This window comes from Bombina bombina, chromosome 6 (genome assembly GCF_027579735.1).
Source record: "Bombina bombina isolate aBomBom1 chromosome 6, aBomBom1.pri, whole genome shotgun sequence".
NCBI classification, from domain to species: domain Eukaryota; kingdom Metazoa; phylum Chordata; class Amphibia; order Anura; family Bombinatoridae; genus Bombina; species Bombina bombina.
This window is the reverse complement of record NC_069504.1, coordinates 930,340,016-930,363,157: the sequence shown is the minus strand read 5'-3', so window position 1 is coordinate 930,363,157 and position 23,142 is coordinate 930,340,016. Positions and strand designations below refer to the sequence as shown.

Genomic DNA, 23,142 nt, shown 5'->3' with positions numbered 1-23,142 from the left:
CAATTTTCCAGTCTTTTGTAACAACTCCTGTTAGAAGTGACTAATTAAATAAATCCACTAATGGAATAGCTATCACGGATCGAAGTTCTCTTAGAACCCTTGGATGAATATTATCTGGACACACAGACTAATTTACTTTTATTTTTGTTAAAGCCCTTGAAGCCTCTTCCTCTGTAAAAAGAAAAGTACTACTCATATGATAATTTACTTTAACATCCCTTGATAGAATCTCACTATCTTTACCATCTGTTGTAAAGACTGAACAAAAGTAATCATTTCAACAGTTTGCTATATGTTTATCTTCTTCCACTACTCTATCCTCATTCTTGAGTCTTACTATACTTCGGTTAGTTTTTTGCTTTTCACTGATAAATCTAAAGAAGGTTTTGTCACTGTTTTCTACAGATTGTGCTATTTTCTCTTCTGCCTCAGCTTAAGCCTTTCTGATTAACTGCTTTGTCATCTTTTGATGGGTTCTCCATTTTTCCTTATCCTCTTCTGAGTCAGTGAGTTTGAATTTTTTGTCTTAACTGCGTGAGCTACTTCTCTTGAAAACCATATTGGTCAGCTAAGAACAGGAAACTGAGGCTACAATTCGCATAGGCTCACCAAAATTGGACAATAGAAGATTGAAAAAACGTTGCCTGATCTGATGAGTCTTGATTTCTGCTGTGACATTCAGATGGTAGGGTCAGAATTTTGCGTAAACACCATGAAAGCATGGATCCATCCTGCCTTGTATCAATGGTTCAGGATGGTTGTGGTGGTGTAATGGTGTGGGGGATATTTTCTTGGCACACTTTGGGCCCCTTAGTACAAATTAAGCATTGTTTAAATGCCACAGCCTACCTGAGTATTGTTGATGACCATGTCTACTTCCAGCAGGATAATGCACCATGTCACAAAACTCAAGTCATCTCAAACTGGTTTCTTTAACATGACAATGAGTTCACTGTACTCCAATGGCCTCCTTGGTCACCAGATCTCAATCTAATAGAGCACCTTTGGGATGTAGGGGGGAGATTTGCATCATGAATGTGCAGCTAACAAATCTGCAGCAACTGCGTGATGCTATCATGTCAATATGGACCAAATGTCTGAGGAATGTTTCCAAGAATGTTGGCAACAATCTATGCCACAAAAAATTAAGGCAGTTCTGAAGGCAAAAGGGGGTTCAACCCGGTATTAGCAAGGTGTACCTAATAAAGTGGCCGGTGAGTGTACATGCTTCTTTATCTTATATCTTTCCATAAACCAAAAGACCAATACTTGGAAAAACAATGGAAAATTAACATTTTATTCCCTAATCTCGTCTATACCCCACTGGGAGTGTAATTTATTCTGCTGGCTGTGTTTGCACAGATTATCTAAAGCTTGGACCTAAGACCAGAAACTTTCAGAATAGGTGGAGATACCACATTCTAAATAAACTATTTTAAATGCCAATATAAGGGTGAAGGAAATACTTGTAAACAATTTAATATACTCCAGCAGGTAAAGTGGATCATTTGGAACAAATTAAAGGGGAGAATTTTTTTGAGTAAACTGTCCTTTAACAGTCTGTAGCTCAGATGTAAATAAATGTCATACAGTACAATAAGCAATGTACTGCAAGACGTATATATACATCATAATGGGTTATGGGGTTAAAGAGTAATCCTAGGGGAGCTCAGGAGCGTGCACATGCCGGTAGCCATCTGGCAGCAGTGTTTGTAACATTGTTTATAGCAATGTTATATATAGATACCAACTAGGGAAGGGCAAATGTGCTGAAACTGTAATTTGTTTGGTAGAAGGAATAGTCCTGTAGACATTCGTTTTGGACAATCGAATGTTGATAACAATGGAAATCCATTAAAATTCGGTAATCAAATGTTACTTTCATTTTCGAATGTTCATAATGAAATCGAATATCCACATTCGAAATGTCAAATATAACAATTGATTTAACAAATACTATTGAGAAGTTCAATAGTTCATGTGGTAGAGAATTTAGTAAATTGATACATAATAGATACAGATATATCAATTAAAATATTTCTATTTTGAATATTACATTTAAAAAGAGCATTACAAATACTATTACAAATATATAGATTCAAATTTTTGAATTAGAATTTTGCATAATTCGAATTGAATTATTAGAAAAATTCAAATCAAATTTTACATTTAAAGAAAGCTTTAGAAATACTATTACATAAAACGAACATTGTGCAAACATTCAAAATTCAAAATGAACTAACAAATGTGTTAAAATTTGTTTCAATTTTCAAATGTTGCAAAACATTCGCCCATCCCTAATACCAACACTGCTGCCATAGAATTCTTAAAATACATGCATGCTCCCATGCTCCTATCAGCCTACCTAGCTTTACCCTTCAAAGGATACCAAGAGAACAAAGCAAATTTGTCAAAAGATGTAAATTGGAAAGTTGTTTTAAATCATATGCTCTATTTGATTAATTATTTTTGACTTTTAAGTTCAAATGTCTTTCCTTTTTGAAGAAGAAGGTATTGCTACCTCATCTGCTTTTTACTTCAGATGTGTTCTACTGCATATTACTCCCTCTTTGGCCCTGTATTGGCAGCAAGCATGTCTGCAGTCAATCAATAGCCAATATGGCAGTGATTTGGGGGGATCACATGTACCCATAACAGTCCAAAAAGCAAAAGGGTGGGAGAGCCTTTTGTGCTTTGGGAACAATGTGTTTTTGAAAAAGATAAGCATGGTGTTTATTAAAAATAACTGTTCTGTTTTGTTTTCATAAAGACTTGTATGTCCCTTTAAAAAAGACTAGATGTAATTCTAGGGAATTATGTGATATTAGGCTTCATGTGTATCATAGAACAATACGATTGTTTCAAAAACTATTTGCTGTAGTGGTTTTTAACAATGAGTCATTTAGTATAATTGATTGATAATAGCCTTTTATGCTTCCACACCAACAGGCTGCCATGACAATTAATTGGAGAAGCGAAGCCATGATCTTAAATAGACTGTGAAAAAGTATTTCTTTCACAATAGACATTGTATAAGAACAGTTTATTTTGCTTTAAGAAAGGATTTGAACAGTACAAGAGGTTTTTAGATCATGCTGCATGCTCTGACAGTACTTTTGAATAATATAGTATTAAATTATGTTTGTCTCATGTCAATTACATTTCACTAGTTGTTGAGGATAGTGAATGGTTTATTAAAGTGACATTTATGTTAGTTAGTAGAGTGATATCAAGCAATAGAAGTGCTGTATTAGCAGTATTAATATTAATAGTCACAGAACAACTTCTCCATAAAATAATAATGAGAAAGGCTATTTGATGCAGGGTTAATAAAGACATTCCTTGTTGCATGCTGCTAACTGGTTGATGGAGATCTTTAAAATGTTCCATTTAACATGTCAAAAGGCCAATGAGATTTAAAGGAAAATTAAACACAACTTTTTTCTTTCGTAATTCAGATAGAGCATACAGTTTATAACCATGTTTGCTTTGTTCTCTTGGTATCCTTGGCATCTAGCTGAACATATTGTGTGAGCCAATAACAAGAGACATATATGTGCTGCCACCAATCAGCAGCCAGTAATGCTTTGCTGCCACTGAGCCTATATAGGTATTATTTTCAACAAATGATGCCAAGAGTACAAAGCAAATTAGATAATGAAAGTAAATTGAAAAGTTGTTTAAAATGACATGCTCTGTCTAAATCAGGACTGAAAATGTTGGCGTTTCATATCCCTTTAAAAAACACAGAATATTTTGCTTGTTTGCTTCTATGATGTTGTTTATTGAGTGCTGGGTATAGTGCTGTGTCCCTAATACTATATAGCATTGTTCCTCAATTCCATTCCTCAGGACACACTAACAGATTTTCAGGATTTAGTGAGAGCTAGTTGGTAACCAAGGTTACTGTGTGGTTACTAACATATGGTCTGTTAGTGTAATTACATTAAATAATATGCAGGTGGGCTGTTGGTTATTGATCCAGTTTACAACATTAATTTACATTTCACAAAATGATTGTTAATATTGTGCTACTTTTCCATACTTTCAGTTAGAGGCTGTTTGTGTCTTCTCTTATTAAGGTAACCTGAGGCTGTGTCATAAATTATGTTCTACCCAGTGCCTTTGTCTGCAGACATGGGCCACCCTCTGTCATTGCCAGTCACTCAGAAGCCTCTTTTGTACTACCCCCTCTATCTGCCACTAATATGTTCTCCTCTTATCATAAGTGGCATAGTATACCAAGTGGGTAGTATCTTACCAGTCCCAGTGAAAGGACAAACAACATAAGAAATGTGATGCTCATGATACTGCTGGTAAACATACACAAGCCCACCATACTATTAATTGTATTATGTTCTTCCTATTCCCTGTTATCTGGATTCTCTTCCCTACATTCCTTCCCTATTGTCCTACTACCTCTTCTCTTTTTCTCACTCTCTGTCCCTTTATTCTCATCTCCTTTTCCCCTCCCTCTTTTTCTAAAACCTTATTCCCATTAACTCTCTGACCTCTATGCTTTTTTCTCTTTATTAAAACTCTCTTCTTTCACCTTTTTTATCTCAATTCAGACCCTGTATTACATTCCCTTCCCATATTTCCTTCATCTCTTTTCCTTTTAATTTTTCTTCTATTTTCCTCTCTCACTTTTTCCTCATCCCTTTCTCTCCACTGTCCCTCCAGCCTCTTCTCTGTACCCATCTTCATTCTCTTCCTCCTTCATTATATTCGCCTCTCTGAGGGGTCGATTTATCAAAGGCTTCGCAAGCCTTTTTGACCCCATACGACTGCAGGTTCTCACAAGAGAACCTGCACGCCGTATTTAACAAGCAGCGGTCATGAGACCACTGCTTTCCTAACCTTTCGACACCTCTAAAGTGGCAAATTTCAATCTCCCCGGTATATTCCAACCGGGGAGATTGACATCTGCTGCCCGCGCGTGATTGGCTGTGCGCAGGCAGGGGGCGGGATTGCACACGAGCGCAAAATAGTGCTCGTGTGCAATGCTGAATTCCGCCAGGGGAATTCAGCCCACCAGAGGCGAGCTGCGGCGGACAGGGGTGCGTATGTGCGCCCCTGTCTACCTCAGCTTGATAAATCGCCCCCATATATCTTATCTGCTCTTGCATTTTATTCTCTGCGTGTACCATTTCCCTTATCACCAGTTTCCCTGTATGCCCTCTTAGACATTGTGTGCTTTTGGTGTACAGGCCGTATATATCTTGTTGGAGAGTTATATACTCCACTTCTGCTTCCATCGCTGACTAAGACAGTGGTTAACAAGATCAAGCAACAATATGTACTATTTATGTTGGTGCCTTATCTAATTTGCATCTCTAAAATTCCATCAGTATTCATAATGCAATGTTTAGGTTGACTGTGAAATTTAATTTCAGTAAATATGTATATGATTTATTTCTGACAACAGAGAACAGCATGTGTGTTATATTCATCCTACTGCTATAACTCGAAGAGTCATCAAAACATCTCAGCTAGCCAATATTGCACGATTCCTATGTTTTGAGTTATACAAATTCAAAATATATGTTTTGTATTTATTTATTAACAGTATTGTTGAATTAAAATAATAGTCTTATGTTTCTATATTTACTACAAACGTTGTGACCTAAGGTTTGTAAATCTGATTTTTAGTGCATACCTCCCAGTTCCCCCACTTATTGCAGAATTGTCCTGAACTTTGAGGTTGTTTCTGATTTCCCTGTTTTTGTCTATTTATGGGAGCACCCAAATTCCACCTTGGAATGTACTAAACCTGCAAATATTATTACACCCCACACATAGACTTACCCCTAGACTAGACTCCAGACCAGCCAAACTCTAACTTGCACTAAGCTTTTCCATTGGCCACCAGTATCTCCTTTACACTACTGAAAGCTACGAAATATGTATCTTATAGGATGGTTCTACCTTCGAAGCGCTATCCACTGAGCCATTTGTAGACCTCATTTCCAGGCTGTTTTTACTCTGTTGCTTGGTTCTGTTCCGATAACTAATCCTCCTGGTAGTGGGTTAAAAATGATTTATTTTGGGGGTAAATACGTAGGTAGATCTTAATCTGAATTAAGATCTTACACTTATAGTATAAAATACAATGTTTATTTTCCTCTTACAGTGTTCATTCTTGCATGATCTATTTTTGAGACAACTTCTGTTATTAGTTGTCTTTCTTACCTTTAAAGGGACATGAAAGTCAAAATTATTCATGATTCAGACAGAGCAAGCTATTATAAAAGACTTTTCAATTTTCTTCTATCAAAATGTCTTTGTTTTCTTCGTATCATTTGTTTAAAAGCACACATAGGTAAGCTTAAGATCAGCAATGCTCTGCTGCTGTCTATTGATGTCTACATGCTTGCTAACAGCTCACAGATGCGTTTAAAGGGACACAAAATTAAACTTTCATTAATCAGTTAGATCATGAAATTTTAAGAGACTTTCAATTTACTTTCATTATCACATTTGTTTATATGCACACTATTCCTACTCGCTCTTACTGAGCATATGCACATGTTCACAGTGTATACATATACTAGCATGTGATTGGCTGATGGCTGTCACGTGATACAGGGGAGCAGGCAAATGGGATAAAATACATTTAACATAGAAAAAACAGTCCTGGCACTCTGGAGGTAAACTGGTATAAAAACAAATAAATTGTTTTAGAAAAATGTATAAAAACCAGACATGTCAGACCTGCAGGACAACAAGGACTGACTTCCCTGACACGTTTCACGCTGCATTAGCGCTTAATCATACATTAATCATACATTTGTCAGGAGAAAAAAAATCTACTGCTTATTTGAAATTTAGAGTAAGAGTTATTACATTGTCTTTTTATTATGTACTTGTTAATTATTTAATTCTACTGTATAATAGTCCTCTAAGTAGGTCCCAGTAGTGAATCACTGCGCTGGAGAAAACTATGTGTTAAACTCCTTTGCAGAAGGGTAGAAAAGCTTATTTTCCCTATAGACTCTAATGGTACATTTTATAGAAACACCATTAGATAAACTTTTTTAGAGGATTGGGATCAACCCCATAGTTACATGTAAGTAATAGTGCAATAATAGAATGTTCCAACGCATTAAAGCATTTTTCACATTCATGTACCTTTAACCATCTATCTGAGAGCAAGCCCCTGAACGCTGGTGTATGACTCTAGACATATTTTTTTCATTTTTTTCATTATTATTTTTTTTAAATGTTTATTATTAACAGTTTTCAAAAACACTTTAATATTACCTTTTCCTTACAAAAAAAATATTACATGAAAAACAGACATTTTTGCATCACTACATTAAAGGGCCATAATAATCTAAAAAAATGTGTGCTCTAATACGTCACAGCATGTCATTTTAAGACTATTGACCTTACCTTACTGTGTATTTAACCCCTAAACATACAGTAGAAGTACCGCTCTGGACCCACAGAGCACTGCTGGTACAGAGCAGAATCTGCCTCTGATCAGCAGTGCTAGTCACTTGACTCAGCTATGTGACTAGCACTGATTACTGGGTCAGCTGTGTTTTCTATTCTGGATCAGCAGTGCTTTGTGGTTCCTATACTATGTGTTTAACCCCATTGCATGGTCACTAGTCTTAAAATGACATCTTTTAATGAATTAGAACATATAATTTTTTACTATAATTGCCCCTTAAGTACAGAGATTTAGTATTAGTGATGAGAAAAACAAACTAAAGTATAGGGCCAGTTTACATAGAAATAGTAATAAAATAGTGCTATCACTAAACATTGAATATGGCCTCAGCGGGGTTAAACTCACAGTAGTGCAGGATCGATAGTCTTAAAATGACATGCTCATGAATAAGATCATTTAATTGTTCAGCTATTATTGTCCTTTAATCTTTTGCTATCAGCAGTTATATTCTCTAATTATATCTGCCTGTGCACGTGGTCTACGGGTAAATCAGTAAAGGGATACATGTACGTAGCGCAAGCACTGATCATTTCTAAAATAAGGATCCTTACACATACAAGTATATTGCATACCCTGCAGTATAGTTCCGGTTTCACTTTAATGCCTCTTAAAGATACTATATAAAGTACAGTGTATTTAGTTAGCCCAGCATCCCCCAGACATAGTAACACAATACTTGATAATGCTTTCATTGTGATCAATTATTCATAATCCTTGGGCACGTCCCTGGAAAGCTAAAATTGACTTTTCAAAAGCAACAGAACCATCCATTTCACATCTGTTGTTAAAATGCCAGCAAAAATTTATTCTCCTGAGCTTTGTATTTCATATTTAATTTCATCATCATATGTTAAGAGGCTGGAAGTTAAAGGGACATTAAACCCACATGTTTTATTTCAATATTCCAATAGAGAATACAATTTTAAACAGAATTCCAATTTACTTCTATTATCTAATTAGCTTAATTAATTAGATATCCTTTGTTTAAGAAATGGCAATGCACATGGGTGAGCCAATCCCATGAGACATCTATGTGCAGCCACTAATCAGCAGCTTCTGAGCCTATCTAGATATGCTTTTCAGCAAAGGATATCAAGAGAATTAAGCAAATTAAATAATAGAAGTAAATAAGAAAGTTGTTTAAAACAGCATGCTCTTTCTAAATCATGAATGAAAAATTGGGGTTTAATGTCCCTTTAAGCATTATCTTTAATGCATCACTTACAGTTCTGTTAGTGAATTTTTTTACTGCTTGCCTATTTCAGTTTCATTAAAAAATTGTACCTCTTTAGCAGGCTCTGAGCTTGCTTTTTTTCTGCAGTCCTTAAAAAAAGTTTCAGTTTTAAATAGAAGCATTTTTTTTAATATATCTGTGTTAGCTAAAATCTTTCTAGTAAAATCTATTAATGTTTCAGCAGCATACGCACATATGCTGCATTTAACCAGTGCACTACAATTAAAATACCATGCTTGCTAAGGGAGCAAGGGGTGGTGTGTATAATGCCAGTGGTGACTACATTTTCATCATGCACACCACCATCTCTAAGCAAGGTAAATATCTGAATATGAGACAAAGCATGTGTGCATATGCTGCTAAAATAGTGATAGCTTTACTAGTATCATTTTTGCTAAAACAAGTATGACAAAAACACTTCTATTAAAATTTTAATGAATATTTCAAATTTGACATTTATGATCATTTAAATAATAGAAAGGTCCAATTTAAAATGTGAAATGGTGTATTTCAAGTTGAAATATAAGCATTTTTGCAATATATTTTTATTACCAAAAATGCTTCTATTGAAGGTTATTACTGTTTTCTGCGGCATACGCACATATCCTGTGAGGGTCAGTGCGCCAGTATTCAAGCACCACACCTTCTCAGAGAGCTGGCAGTTGTGTGTATTACTTCTGAATACATAATGTGTGTCATACACTGCTGACTCTCTGAGCAGGTATGATGTTTGAATACTGGTACACTGACCCTCACAGGATATGTGCGTATGCCGCAGAAAAACAGTAATACATGTTACTAGAAGCATTTTTGCTAAAGGAAATATACTGCAAAAATGCTTTTATTTCAAATTGAAATTGATCCCTGCACATTTTATTTTTGACCTTTCTATCCATTAAAATGCTATCCTAGCTGTATGAATATGTTGGTCCAGTAAAAGCTATCACAATCTACTAAAATATATAATAACTAATTTTCAGTGTGAAACAGAAATACACATGATAATGTTTGTTGAGGAAACAGTCACTAAAAAGAACTAATTAATATTTTGGGTATCACTGCTTGGTTAAGGACATTATAGAAGAAGGCATGCTGTTATCATTAGGTGATTCAGAGCACTACTTTACAATAAACACTGCTTTTGTTTTCCATTGAAACGTTTTTAGTTGTATGGGCCAAAAAGTGTTATTATGCAATTGACATTAGAGATAATCTTACAAGGATGAGAAACCCCAAATTTTTCTTTCATGATTCTAATTAAGCATACATTTTTAAACACCTTCCAATTTCTCTCTTTTATCAACTGTGCTTCATTCTCTTGATATCTTTTGAAATGCAAATAAAAAGAGGGTTCCCAAAAGTGCAATATGTCTGTATAACACTTGCCCAATGAAATACGATATGATACTCACAAGGTAGTATGCACATAAAAGTGCTGTAGAGTCACACTGAACTATTAGAAACCATTCAGCAGACTTATTCTCTCGGTTATCAGTTTCTCATAGTATCACTTAAAACCTTGGTAAAAAGGTAAAGATTCAGCCCAAAACTAATAGTTTGCACTTATGGTGAGGGCATCCACGAAAGCCGAAAAGAAATAATGAAGTCGTATTGTAGCGGAGGATAAAATACAGTTTAACCCTTTGATGACCGGGTTACTTTGTCTACATTGGAACAACGCTCTGATGTAAACAAATTGAAATCCCGCGATTGTGCATGCGATCGCGAGAATTCAATGATGGGGCCGTCCCTATGACGCTAGGCACGCACTCCAGACCTCATCCAGGAAGCACTGTTGGCTTCAGGATAGCCAAACGGCTAGGACGTTCTATTCTGTCCTAACTGCACTAAAGCCCAGCGCGGTTAGGATGGAATAGAACGCCTTAACGGCCTTAAAATGTTAATAAGTTATAATAACAATCCAAAATAGTAATAAAAACAATGGATTCACAACACGTTTCTCAGTTGTTACTAACTGTTTCTTCAAGTTAGATAACAAATTTGAGCTACTATCCATTTCATATTCCTTACACGAAAAGATCGTCAGCACGCATTGCGCAAATTATTTCAAAAGAAGTTGGTACTAAAATGGAGCCATAGCTACTTTTAGCTGTTGACAACTTCAGTAGCTTACGGCTCATTTTGGAAATGAGACCAATGTTGCTATTAAAACAATGCACTGTACACATTCCAATAAGCTTAGTCTGGTTTAAAGATTTTCACTAAAAAAGTTTCTTATAAATGACCAAACCCACATACAATCATACAGCCACCTGCCCCCCATGTTTTTTTCTTTAATGGCGTTTCCGGTGCAAGCTGTACCACCTTCTCCATAGCTCTCTATTTTAGCGTGCTCTCATGCCTGTGACGGAAGAAGCTGGTTGAACTGCACAATGCTTACTTTAGCAGACACATTTTATCTGACTTCTTTCTTCACAGATGCCGGAGCGTGCTAGAGTAGACAGCCATTGAATGTGCGGTACAGCTTTGACATGGCTGTTCCTCACAGATCATCATTTTAAAAAATACGTTCTACACTGGGGCGGCTGGCTGCTTGAATTTATGCAAGGTTTACAAATATATATAGTTGTTATAATAGTGACAGTGTTTACTAGTATTTTAATATAAAAATTGTGGGCTTTCAAGTTCTTGTAAGAATGAGTGTGGACTGTAGACATCACAAGCATTCACTATTTCTTGTGCTAATACTTATGCGTGTTATTGGGCACACACATGTGTGATTAGATGCGTAATTTCCTTTATTGCATATTGCATTTTATATACACATACCTCTGGCATGGAATTCATTTTTGCACCTTATATACTTTTTAGTATTGAAATAACTTTCTTGCATATTGTATTTTATATATCTTGTGGTATAGAAATAATTTTTCTCTTGCATATTGCACTTTACATATTTTTGTGGAATGAAAACTTTTTGCACAAGTCACTTGATTTTTATTGTCCTTTGTCGGATCTACCGTTACAGTACTACCTTGTGTTATGGATAGGTTAGATGTTCAACTACAATTTCGTTGTCTCTGTACAATGACAATAAACTAATCTAATCTAATCTTGCTTATTCTAGTAAAACTTTTTTTTAAGTTTAAATTTAATTACTCATATCTGTCCCTAATTGGTCTAAAATATATCTAAATATTATTCTCAGGTTAATTTTTGTTCTGAATACATCATGTTTTGCATCTAATTACTGTGTATGTCCTTTTAACATATATAATCAAATGATCTGCCCCTTGAACACTTTCTTCTTTGGAAAGTATACAATGATTATTTAGCCTTTTGAACATCATAGTAGTGCATATCCCTTTAGTCAGAAAGCTGAAAGAGATATTAAACAGTAAGAAATAAAAAGGGCCAGATTACAAATGGCACGCTAACAGTTATGTGCAAGCGAAAAGTGGTTTCTTGCAGCTGTTGGCGCACTTCCGGTGTAGCGCTCATATAACAAGTTGAAAGTAAATGCAATCGATTGAGCGCAATTGAAGTTAATGCTAGAAGCTATGTTGTTAACATGCTATATACATATCCAGTAAATAATACTTTAATGGTTCAGATTGAGCAGTTGTAAGAGACATTTCAGTTTACTTTAGTTACACAGTGACCTAGTTCTCTTGGTATCCTTTGATGAAAAGCATACCCAGATATCCTCAGGAACAGCAATGCTTTACCAAGAGGCTAGCAAGTGATTACTGTCTACACACATATGCCTCTAGCTATTGGCTTACCAGATGTGTAGGTCTCAATAGTACAGTACTGCTCTGGATGTACCTATGTGTTTAACCCCATGCATGACTTTACCTATGTGTTTGACCACTTTGCAGGGGTTAAACACATGGGGATCAAGCACAATGCTTTAGAAAAAATATATATAAAATGATTTCTGTACAAAAAATCCCCATACACTTCAATGGGAATTTTCTGTTTAAAATAATTAGATATCAACCCTATAGATATATTAAAGCAATAGTGTCTAATAGTGAAATGTTCTATTTCATTTCATGTTTTCTTTTGCACTTTTATGTCCCTTACATCATAAAGCAATTCTTAAATACAAATAGAGCGGGAAACAAATTAAAACAAACCTCTTAAAATCTAGAATGCTTACTAAAAACTTAGCTGAGCTTACCGTTTCATAATGGGTTAATTTACAAGAAAAAAACTTTAATAGAGTTAAATTACAGGAAAAGCAAGAAAAATATAAAATGAAAGTACACTGCAAAGTTTTTTTATGCATAATTAAGCATTTTATAGGGAATTACATTTTTAGATTGTCCTTTTATTTCTGTATTTTCTTATGAACCAATTGGCAGTTAAGCTTTAATATGGATTATAACAAGAATTAACATAAATGTTTCTTAAAATGCCCCGTTAAATAAAAAATAAAAATACTATGGGCACTCAAGATTTATTTGAGAAGATTATCACCAATTCAGGCAAACACTATAACTAAGCCTGGTCTAAACCATTTTCCTAAACCCTATTGTCCATACAAATTGCCCAATCACAGCCTTTAGGTCAAACAGACACCACCCCAAAATTCAAAGCCATATATCAGTTCTTTCACATGGCCATGGCAAGTGTGTTGCTCCTTGTTTTTTCTGTATGGATCTGGCTGGTCCTGTCTCTGCTAGAGGTAGACAAAATAGATGTTTTGTTTTGTTTAAAGGGACACTGAACCCACATTTTTTCTTTCATGATTAAGATAGAGCATGAAATTTTAAGCAACTTAAATCTACTCCTATTTTAAATTTTTCTTCGTTCTCTTGCTATCTTTATTTAAAAAGCAGGAATGTGATGCATAAGAACCGGACCATTTTTGGTTGAGAACCTGGGTTATGCTTGCTTATTGGTGGGTAAATGTAAGCCTCCAATAAGCAAGCACTATCCATGGCACTGAACCTAAAATGTGCTGGCTGCTAAGATTTACATTCCTGCTTTTAAAATAAAGATAGCAAGAGAACGAAGAAAATTGATAATAGGAGTAAATTAGAAAGTTGCTTAAAATTTCTTACTCTATCTGAATCATGAAAAAAAAATTGGTTTCAGTGTCCCTTTAAGCTGTGGCTAGTTTGTGATTCTAATATATCAAGTTTATTGGATCCAAAAGCTGTTAGAATGTATAGGAAGGTAAATAAGAAAAGGGAAAATTGGAAGGCTATTTATGTTTAAATATGTTGATTGTAGACAATATAAATAAGAACGAGTATTGTGTTCATTTCCTGTTCTGCTAGAGGGGTATAATAACCTTTTTTAGTACTTTAATATTTTTGTGTAATAATGAATAACAAAAAATCTTCTGACAATATAATTGGGTTTGATACGTCATCAACAATTGGCATTATGGGATATACGTAAAGAATTGTTTGACGTATATTATTTTTTGAAGCAATGTTGATATTTGTATTTTGCAGAATCTTTTTAATAAAAGAAAAAAAAAGAATGTATAGGAAGGTGCAACATTTTGGCATTTGCAATAAAATGTATATATTTTTTTTAATTTAAAATTTGTTTATTACAGATTAGCACAAGCCTCTGGTCTTTTACATACAAAATTAAATTGTCGACTGGTGCAACCTTCTACAACAAAATGTGCCTAAACATGAATAAAATGTGTTCCTATATTTATTAATTCAGTAGATTGCAATCCCAGAAAATAGGTTTATTGTGTTGCAAATTTACAGATACTCCTATTTGTTCATAAGTGATTTTATCTCAGAAAATTGTAAATAGTTCTTTATGAATCTTTTCACCTTGTTATAATATATTAAAGGAACACTAAAGTTAATATTAAACCATAATTGAGATAGAACATGAAGTTTTAAACAATTGGAAATTTGTCAGAAACATATCTACTACTCGTTTGAAGTATAGACTAAATATTACTGCATTGTCTTTTTATTATGCAGTTGATTATGCAATTCTACTGTAAAAAGAAAGCTAAAAAGAGGACAAAACAAAAAAATTAGAAGCTAGAAGCCTGTTTTTTTTCACAGTGAGTTATTACGCAAAATGGTGATTTAACCCCTTGTATGCCAGTAACACAACAATTATTTAATTTTCTTATGTTTTGCTAGTAACACAAACAACCTGTTATTTAAAGGGAGAAAGAAGTAAAAAACCCTAATATTTATGATTGATATGCAGCATATCATTCTAAACAAAACTTTCTAATTTACTTCTATTAACAAATTTACATTATCTCAGCAGTGCTCAGTGAGATCTGAGACGGAGGAGCATGTACTGCTATTTTTAAATTGAGTGTTCAGCCTGGCTTCTGATTGGCTGTAAGCTGCTAAAGCGACATACTGACAGCATACACTGCAGTACAACTAAGACATTGCAGAAAAATGTAAGGCTCACTGCCCCTTTAAAGGGACATACATTTTATATCATGATTCAGATAGAGCATACACATGTAAATAACTCCAATTTATTTGTATTATCAAATGTTTCACTCTTTTGGTATCCTATGTTGAAGGAGCAACAATGCACTGCTGGGAGCTAGCTGAGCACACTGGGTGAGCCAATGACATGAGGCATACATGTGCAGCCACCAATCAGCATCTAGCGTTCAGTAGTGCATTGCTGCTCATGAGCCTACCAAGGTATGCTTTTTAACATAGAATACCAAGAGAATGAAGCAAATTAGATAGCATGTAAATTGGAAGGATGTTTTACATTTTTATGCTCCATCTAACTAATGAAAGTTTTGTTTTGACTTTACTGTCCCTTTAAGCAAGGTTTTTTTTACAAATATTTTGCTTATAAAGGTATTGTGACATTTCCAAGCTGGTTTTGCAGTAAATGTATTGCATTATTGTGTCTTGACACTAATCAGACAGCACGGCCAATCAGAAGATTCCACACTCACTGGCACTATTGATTTTCGCCAGTGTACCCTGATCTTCCTTCAGAGTGTGAAGATAGGCCACATGTTATGTGTGCAGCCTATACCCACAAGCTCAATGTAGGGTCAGGGGTGTATGATAGTTAAACTCAATAGCACCTCTGATTGGCTGTACCACCTAACGTTTGCTGAGTATGCCGTAGGGCAGCCAGAACTGTTGGTGATACAACAACTTCATGTGTCAAATCATACTAAAGCATCTCTTGTCTTTAATTGATATAAAATTCATTTTTATTAGCACTAATATTTGTTTGCATTATCTGAGTAAATATTGGGCAGGGTTTATATATATATATATATATATATATATATATATATATATAATACAATACAAATATTGTTTACTATATAATATTATGTTTTTACAAAAGTTGGTTTTGTTTTCTAAACTTGTTTAAAGCTATAATGTTTGTTCTTAACTCTTATTTTGCCTTTCTAGGTTCACAAAGCCATTGACCTTTGGTGATTGTATTGGCGATGAGCTGCCCTTAGGATGGGAAGAAGCCTATGATCCTCAAGTTGGTGCTTACTACATTGACCACAACAGCCGTAAGTGAGAATAGATTAAATATTTTTTTATAAAAGAGAAGTTAAAATCATTTTGTACAACGGTAAAGAATATAAAGGGAGTTTAAATAATACAAATATGAAAATAATCAATAAGACAGGAATTATAAGACAAACCTTTTTTCAGTTTATTCGATTGATTACATTTAAAAAATATATATATATAAAAGAGAAGTTAAAAATAATTTTGTACAAAATTCCAGGTCAGAGTAGATAAATAAGTCTATACATTCCCATTATTGATTTAGTTGAAAATAAAGGCAATTTGAAGACAGAAATATCAGCAAACCCATCTAAACATATTTAAAAGGGCACTAAAGTCAAAAGAATACTTTTATGATTTAGATAGAGAATGCAGTTTTAAGAGACTTTCTATTTTGCTTCCATTATAAAATTGTGCACAGTCTTTTTTATATGCTTACTTTCTGAGGCAACAGATACTACTGAGCATGTGCAAGTCACAGTGTATATGAGCCTGTGATTTGCTGATAGCTATCACATAAAACGGGGGGCCAGCAAATTGAAGTAAATTTTAAAAATTGATTGAAAATAATCTGCTGCTCATTTAAAATTCAGAGTAAGTGCTATTGAATTTTCTTTTTATTATGCACTTGTTGATTATGCAAATCCTTTATTCAGACATACTCCATATAGTCCATTCTATTTAGATTTGCAGATAAACAGTACTAGATAGAATATATGATATCTATAAGAATCAGGAGGATGAAGACAGATCAAGTACTGGCACCAATATATTTGTAATAAAATATATATTAAAGTAAAACTATACAATTAAAAAAACATAGACCAATAGATAATATGAGGGTTCATAATACCTTTTATTAATGTGATGGGAATCCCACAAAGAAATATTTTCACTTAAAAGTTGGAATATATTTTATCCAAGGAGAGACTATAAGAGACTATTTTAGACTGTTCAGTTAAAGGCACAGTAAAGTTAAAATTAAACTTTTATTATTCAAATAGAACACACAGTATTAATCGACTTTCCAATTGACTTCTATTTTTAAATTTACTGTTGCAGAAGTTAATCACATAGGAGTTTTTGGATGCTGATAAAATAGCTGACGATTAGTTGCTGCATATAATTACCTCTTGTCATTGGCTGACCCAATGGGTTCCATTTATTAAACGGTGGGTGAACATGATTCACTACTGTGAATCATGTCCGCCGGACATGGCAGCGAGCAGACAACATACACTGTCTGCATTTAACATTGCACAAGCATTGCACCAGCAATGCTTGTGCAATACTACCCTGCTATCAGATGCTGTCAATCATCCTGATCGGATGACCACTGCTACTTAACTATTGTTTCCGGCGAGCCTGAAATGACAGGCCTCTGAAGCAGCAATCGATGCTTGGTAAATGGGAGCCCAATGTGTTTAGTTAGCTCCTAGTAGTGCACTGCTGCTCCTAAGCCTATCTAGATTTTCTTGTTAATAAAGGATACCAAGAGAACAAAGCAAATTTAATAGAAGTAAATTGGAAAGTTGTTTAAAATTGCATGGTCTATCTGAATCATGATAGTTAATTTTTACTTTACTGTCCCTTTAACATATAGACAAGTAAGGATACTTAAAGGGAAAGTTTACCCTACATTTTTCTCCTTTTTAATTGGTTCCCAATTATCTATTTTACCTTACTGAGAGCTACTTTACAAGTGGCATGCTAACTGTTTTGTGCAAGCAAAAATGGGTTTATCGCTGCTTTTTGCGTGCGTATTACAGGATAAACTCGTTATCTTGAGCGCAATTTAATTTAATGCTTGTTGGGATAGCTTGATTTTAGAGCTCTGGTTAAAGCAACAGTCAACACATGAGATTTGCATAATCAACAAATGCAAGATAACAAGACTATGCAATAGCACTTAGTCTGAACTTCAAATGAGTAGTAGATTTTGTTTCTGACAATTTTAAAAGTTATGTCTTTTTCCACTCCCCCTGTACCATGTGACAGCGATCAGCCATTCACAAATGCATACACGTACCATGTGACAGACATCAGCCATTCACAAATGCATACACACTTATTCTTGCACATGCTCAGTAGGAGCTGGTGACTCAAAAAGTTTAAATATAAAAAGAATGTGCACATTTTGTTAATGGAAGTAAATTGGAAAGTTGTTTAAAATGGCATGCTCTATCTGAATAATGAAAGTTTAATTTTGATTGAGTGTCCCTTTAACTGTTACACTTGACTAAAAAGTTGCACAAAAAACATTAAACTTACAGAAAAGTACAGCTACACTCATAAGAACACTGTCTAATAAGAATTATTAAAACAAAATGCAATAAAAATATATAAGGGCTCAAAGATATGTGTTAGAAATAAAAAGGACCGCAAAGGACTTTAACTTACATACATACACAAATAAATAAACAATTAAGAGCGCCCCATCTAGAGGTACATGAAAAAAGGATATCTTGCTAATGAATTAGCTCTGGTAAATGTCAGTTCGTTCCCGGAGTTGCTGCCACTCAAGGGACACAGTACTGGATACTGGTTGAAACTGTATATGGAAAAAGCAAAATAGAAGGGCGCAAAATCCTCTAAGTGTAATTCATAAAGACAACAAGGCTTTATTAAAATACAATGGAACACTCACACTTTTCAACCTCAAACAATTATGAGGTATGATTGAAGCTCATAAGATATATGGATTCTCACAGCAGAGTTCAGGTAGAAAAACGTCCCAGCGGTGTTTCATCATAATGCTTACATAACACAGATACCCACTACTAGCTTGACAGGAGCTTGTCACTGAATGGGAACAAATGCCTTAAAGGGTAACCTCGTGAAATAGGAGGATGTATATATATATGCTGTTTCTATATTGTGGGAGATACCGCTATGATATTTTTGTACCTGAACTCTGCTGTGAGAATCCATATATCTTATCAGCTTCAATCATACCACATAATTGTTTGAGGTTGAAAAAAACGTCCCAGCTATATGTCCCACAATATAGAAACGGCATATATATATATCCTCCTATTTCACGAGGTTACCCTTTAAGGCATTCAGTGCCAAGCTCCTGTCAAGCTATGTAGCTGGTATCTGTGTTATGTAAGCATTATGATGAAACACAGCTGTTATATACAGTATATATATAGACATAGATATAAGTGCCTTGGAGCCCTTCACAGTCAAGTAGCTGAAAACATGTAAAATCATATTTATGCAATATTTATATTTAATAAAGTGTCTAACTATGTTTTTACTGTAAATACTTCACATTCTAATGTTCTTCACTTAAGGGGTTATGTTCTAAGTATTTTAAATTGGATATTCCTATACATGGTAGACAGAGTTCTCTGTGTTTAGGAGCGCTCATGCACAGTCTCCTCAGTATGAAAGTTCTCTGTAAAGCGGTAAAATGGAGCGTGGGCGGGGACAATCCCATGAAGAGATCAGGTGCAAATGCTGCTACTAGGCGTTTCTGCTTCTCACTCCAAACTTAAAGGGACAGTATACACTCATTTTCATATAACTGCATGTAACAGACACTACTATAAAGAATAAGATGCACAGATACTGATATAAAAATCCAGTATAAAACTGTTTAAATACTTACTTAGAAGCTCTCAGTTTAGCTCTGTTGAAAAGGTAGCAGGAAAGCCCACTGCAAGTGGCAAATAAGACACTCCCCCTCCCTCTTCTTTTGCATATGAAAAGACCATTTACACAAACAGGAGCAAGCTGGAGTAGGTAGCTGACGGTATTCTCATAAATCTTTGGGGCTTGGTTAGGAGTCTGAAAATGTTATTTAAAAATAAGCAAAACTATACATTTAAAAAAACAAAAAGCTTTATGTGATTTGCGCTTCTCAGCATTTTGAAGCCCGATTCCTCTCAGAGTACAGTGAATGTCAGAGGGATGTGAAGGGAGTATCACCTATTGAATTCTATGGTTTTGCTCGCTGGAAATCTTTTCATAGGTTCTCTGTAATCAGTCGTAGAGATTCATCTCCTACCTCCATTTTCAGATCGACGATATACTCTCATATTCCATTACCTCTACTGATAACTGTTTCAGTACTGGTTTGGCTATCTGCTATATGTGGATGGGTGTCTTTGGGTAAGTATGTTTTTATTACTTAAGACACTCTCAGCTATGGGCTGGCACTTTATGTATTAATGTAAAGTTCTAAATATTGTCATGACGTGAGTTGCGTCATTTCCGGATGTTGCCAGCGCCAAAAATAATCATTTTGCGTTGCGCGTCTTTCTTGGCGCCAAATAATTTTATTATTTAAACCCCACTTCCTATATGCCTCTTGCCTTTTTCTATGTTCAGAGGGCTATGCTGTTTGCATTTTTTTCCAATTCCAGAAACTGCCATCTAAGGAAATAGATAATTTTGCTTTATATGTTGTTTTTTCTCTTACATTTGCAAGATGCCTCAATCTGATCCTGTCTCAGAAACCACTGTTGGATTCCTGCTGCCTGATAACAGTTCTACCAAAGATAAGTGTATCTGTTGTAAGTTAGCGGAGATTATATCTCCAGCGGTAGTATGTAACAGTTGTCATGATAAGCTTTTACATACAGAGAATGTATCCATCAGTACTAGTACAATGCCTGTTGTTCCTTCAACATCTAATGTACATGATATCCCTGTGAATATAAAAGATTTTATTGCAGAAGGCTTTGGGGCACATGTATCAAGCTCCGTATGGAGCTTGATGCCCCGTGTTTCTTTCGAGTCATAAGACTCGCCAGAAACAGCAGTTATGAAGCAGCGGTCACAAAGACCGCTGCTCCATAACCTGTCCGCCTGCTCTGAGCAGGCGGACAGACATCGCAACAATACAACCCAATCGAGTACGATCAGGTTGATTGACACCCCCTGCTGGCGGCCTATTGGCCGCGAGTCTGCAGGGGGCGGCGTTGCACCAGCAGCTCTTGTGAGCTGTTGGTGCAATGATGAATATGGCGAGTGTATTGCTCGCCGTATTCAGCGAAGTCTGGCGGACCTGATCCGCACTGGCGGATCAGGTCCGCCAGACTTTCATAACTAGAGGCCTTTGTCTGCTATTCCGCCTACTAATAAATGTAAATGGTCTTTTAAAACTTCTCATGTAGTTGAAGAAATTTCAAATGACTGACAACATACTGATTTATCCTCCACTGATGAGGATCTATCTGATTCTGAAGATCCTACCTCAGATATTGACACTGACAAATCTACTTATCTCTTTAAGATGGAGTATATTCGTTCCTTATTAAAAGAGGGGTTGATTACTTTAGATATTGAAGAAACTAGTCCTCTTGATATTAAAACTAGTAAACATTTAAATTCTGTATATAAACCTCCTGTGGTTACTCCAGAGGTTTTCACAGTTCCTGATGCTATTTCTGATATGATTTCAAAGGAATAGGCCTGGTACTTCTTTTATTCCTTCTGCTAGGTTTAAAAAGTTGTATCCCTTGCCAGCAATTAGATTGGAGTTGTGGGAAAAAATCCCCAAAGTTGATGGGGCTATCTCTACTCTTGCCAGACGTACTACTACCCCTATGGAAGATAGTACTTCCTTTAAGGACCCATTAGATAGGAAACTTGTATCTTATCTAAGGAAAGCTTTTTTATAGTATGGCTATCTTCTCAGGCCTGCCATTTCTATGGCTGATGTTGCAGCTGCATCAACTTTTTGGTTGGAAAGTTTAGCGCAACAGGAAACAGATCCTGATTTGTCTAGCATTGTTTGCTTGCTTCAACATGCTAATTATTTTATCTGTGATGCTATTTTAGCTAGAAGAGCTTTGTGGCTCAAATATTTGAATGCTTACATGGTATCTAATTCTAGATTACTATCTCTTTCTTTCCAAGGTAACAATTTATTTGGTTCCCAGTTGGATTCAATTATTTCAACTGTTACTGGAGGGGAGTTTTTTTACCTCAGGATAAAAGATCTAAGGGTAAATCTAAAGCTTCTAATTGTTTTCGTTCTTTTCGACAGAATAAGGAACAGAAAGCCAATCCTTCCCCCAAAGAATCTGGTTCCAATTGGAAACCCTCTTTAAGCTGGAATAAATCCAAGCCTTTTAAGAAACCAAAGCCAGCCCCCAAGTCTGCATGAAGGTGTGGCCCTCATTCCAGCTCAGCTAGTGGGGGGCAGATTACAATTTTTCCAAAACATTTGTGCAGATTCTGTCCAAAATCAATGGATTCAGAGCATTGTCTCTCAAGGGTATTCAATCGGATTCATAGTAAGACCTCCTGTGAGACATTTTGTCTCTCACATGTTCCAGCAAATTCAGTGAAGGCTCAGGCTTTTCTGAAGTGTGTTTCAGATCTAGAGCTTTCAGGGTTAATTATACCAGTTCAGTTTCAGGAACAGGGTCTGGGGTTTTATTCAAATCTATTCATTGTCCCAAAGAAAGAAAATTCATTCAGGGCAGTTCTGGATCTGAACATTTTGAACCGTTTTGTAAGAGTGCCAACTTTCAAAATAGTGGCTATAAGGACTATTCTGCCTTTTGTTCAGCAAGGTCATTATATGTCCATGATAGACTTACAGGATGCATATCTTCATATTCCGATTCATCCAGACCACTATCAGTTTCTGAGATTCTCTTTTCTAGACAAGTATTACCAATTAGTCGCTCTTCCATGTGGTCTAGCGACAGCTCCAATAATTTTTTCAAAAGTTCTTGGTGCTCTTCTCTCTCTCTGTAATCAGAGGACAGGGTATTGCTGTGTTTCCTTATTTGGACAATATCTTTTTATCAATTTACCAAAAATGTCCTTGATTCCTCAGACAAGGGTCACCTTTTTAGGTTTCCAGATAGATTCAGTGTCCATGACTCTGTCTCTAACAGAAAAGAGACGAGTGAGATTGGTTTCTTCTTTCTCCCCTTCTTCTTTGTTTAAAAAATTGTTCCCAGTTCCTGACTCTCAGTTAGAATTGTGGGGGTCTGTCCCTAAGG

The 23,142-nt window shown here is 35.3% G+C and overlaps 1 protein-coding gene across 1 annotated transcript in view; it reads left to right on the top strand.

Annotated features, from left to right (window-relative positions):
• Positions 1–23,142, top strand: part of WWC1 (WW and C2 domain containing 1) — a 425,359-nt gene that overhangs the window by 172,525 nt on the left and 229,692 nt on the right. The window contains exon 2 of the mRNA XM_053718574.1: positions 16,061–16,170. Within this exon, the coding sequence (XP_053574549.1) occupies positions 16,061–16,170 (110 nt within the window). The remainder of the gene's footprint in view (positions 1–16,060; positions 16,171–23,142) is intronic.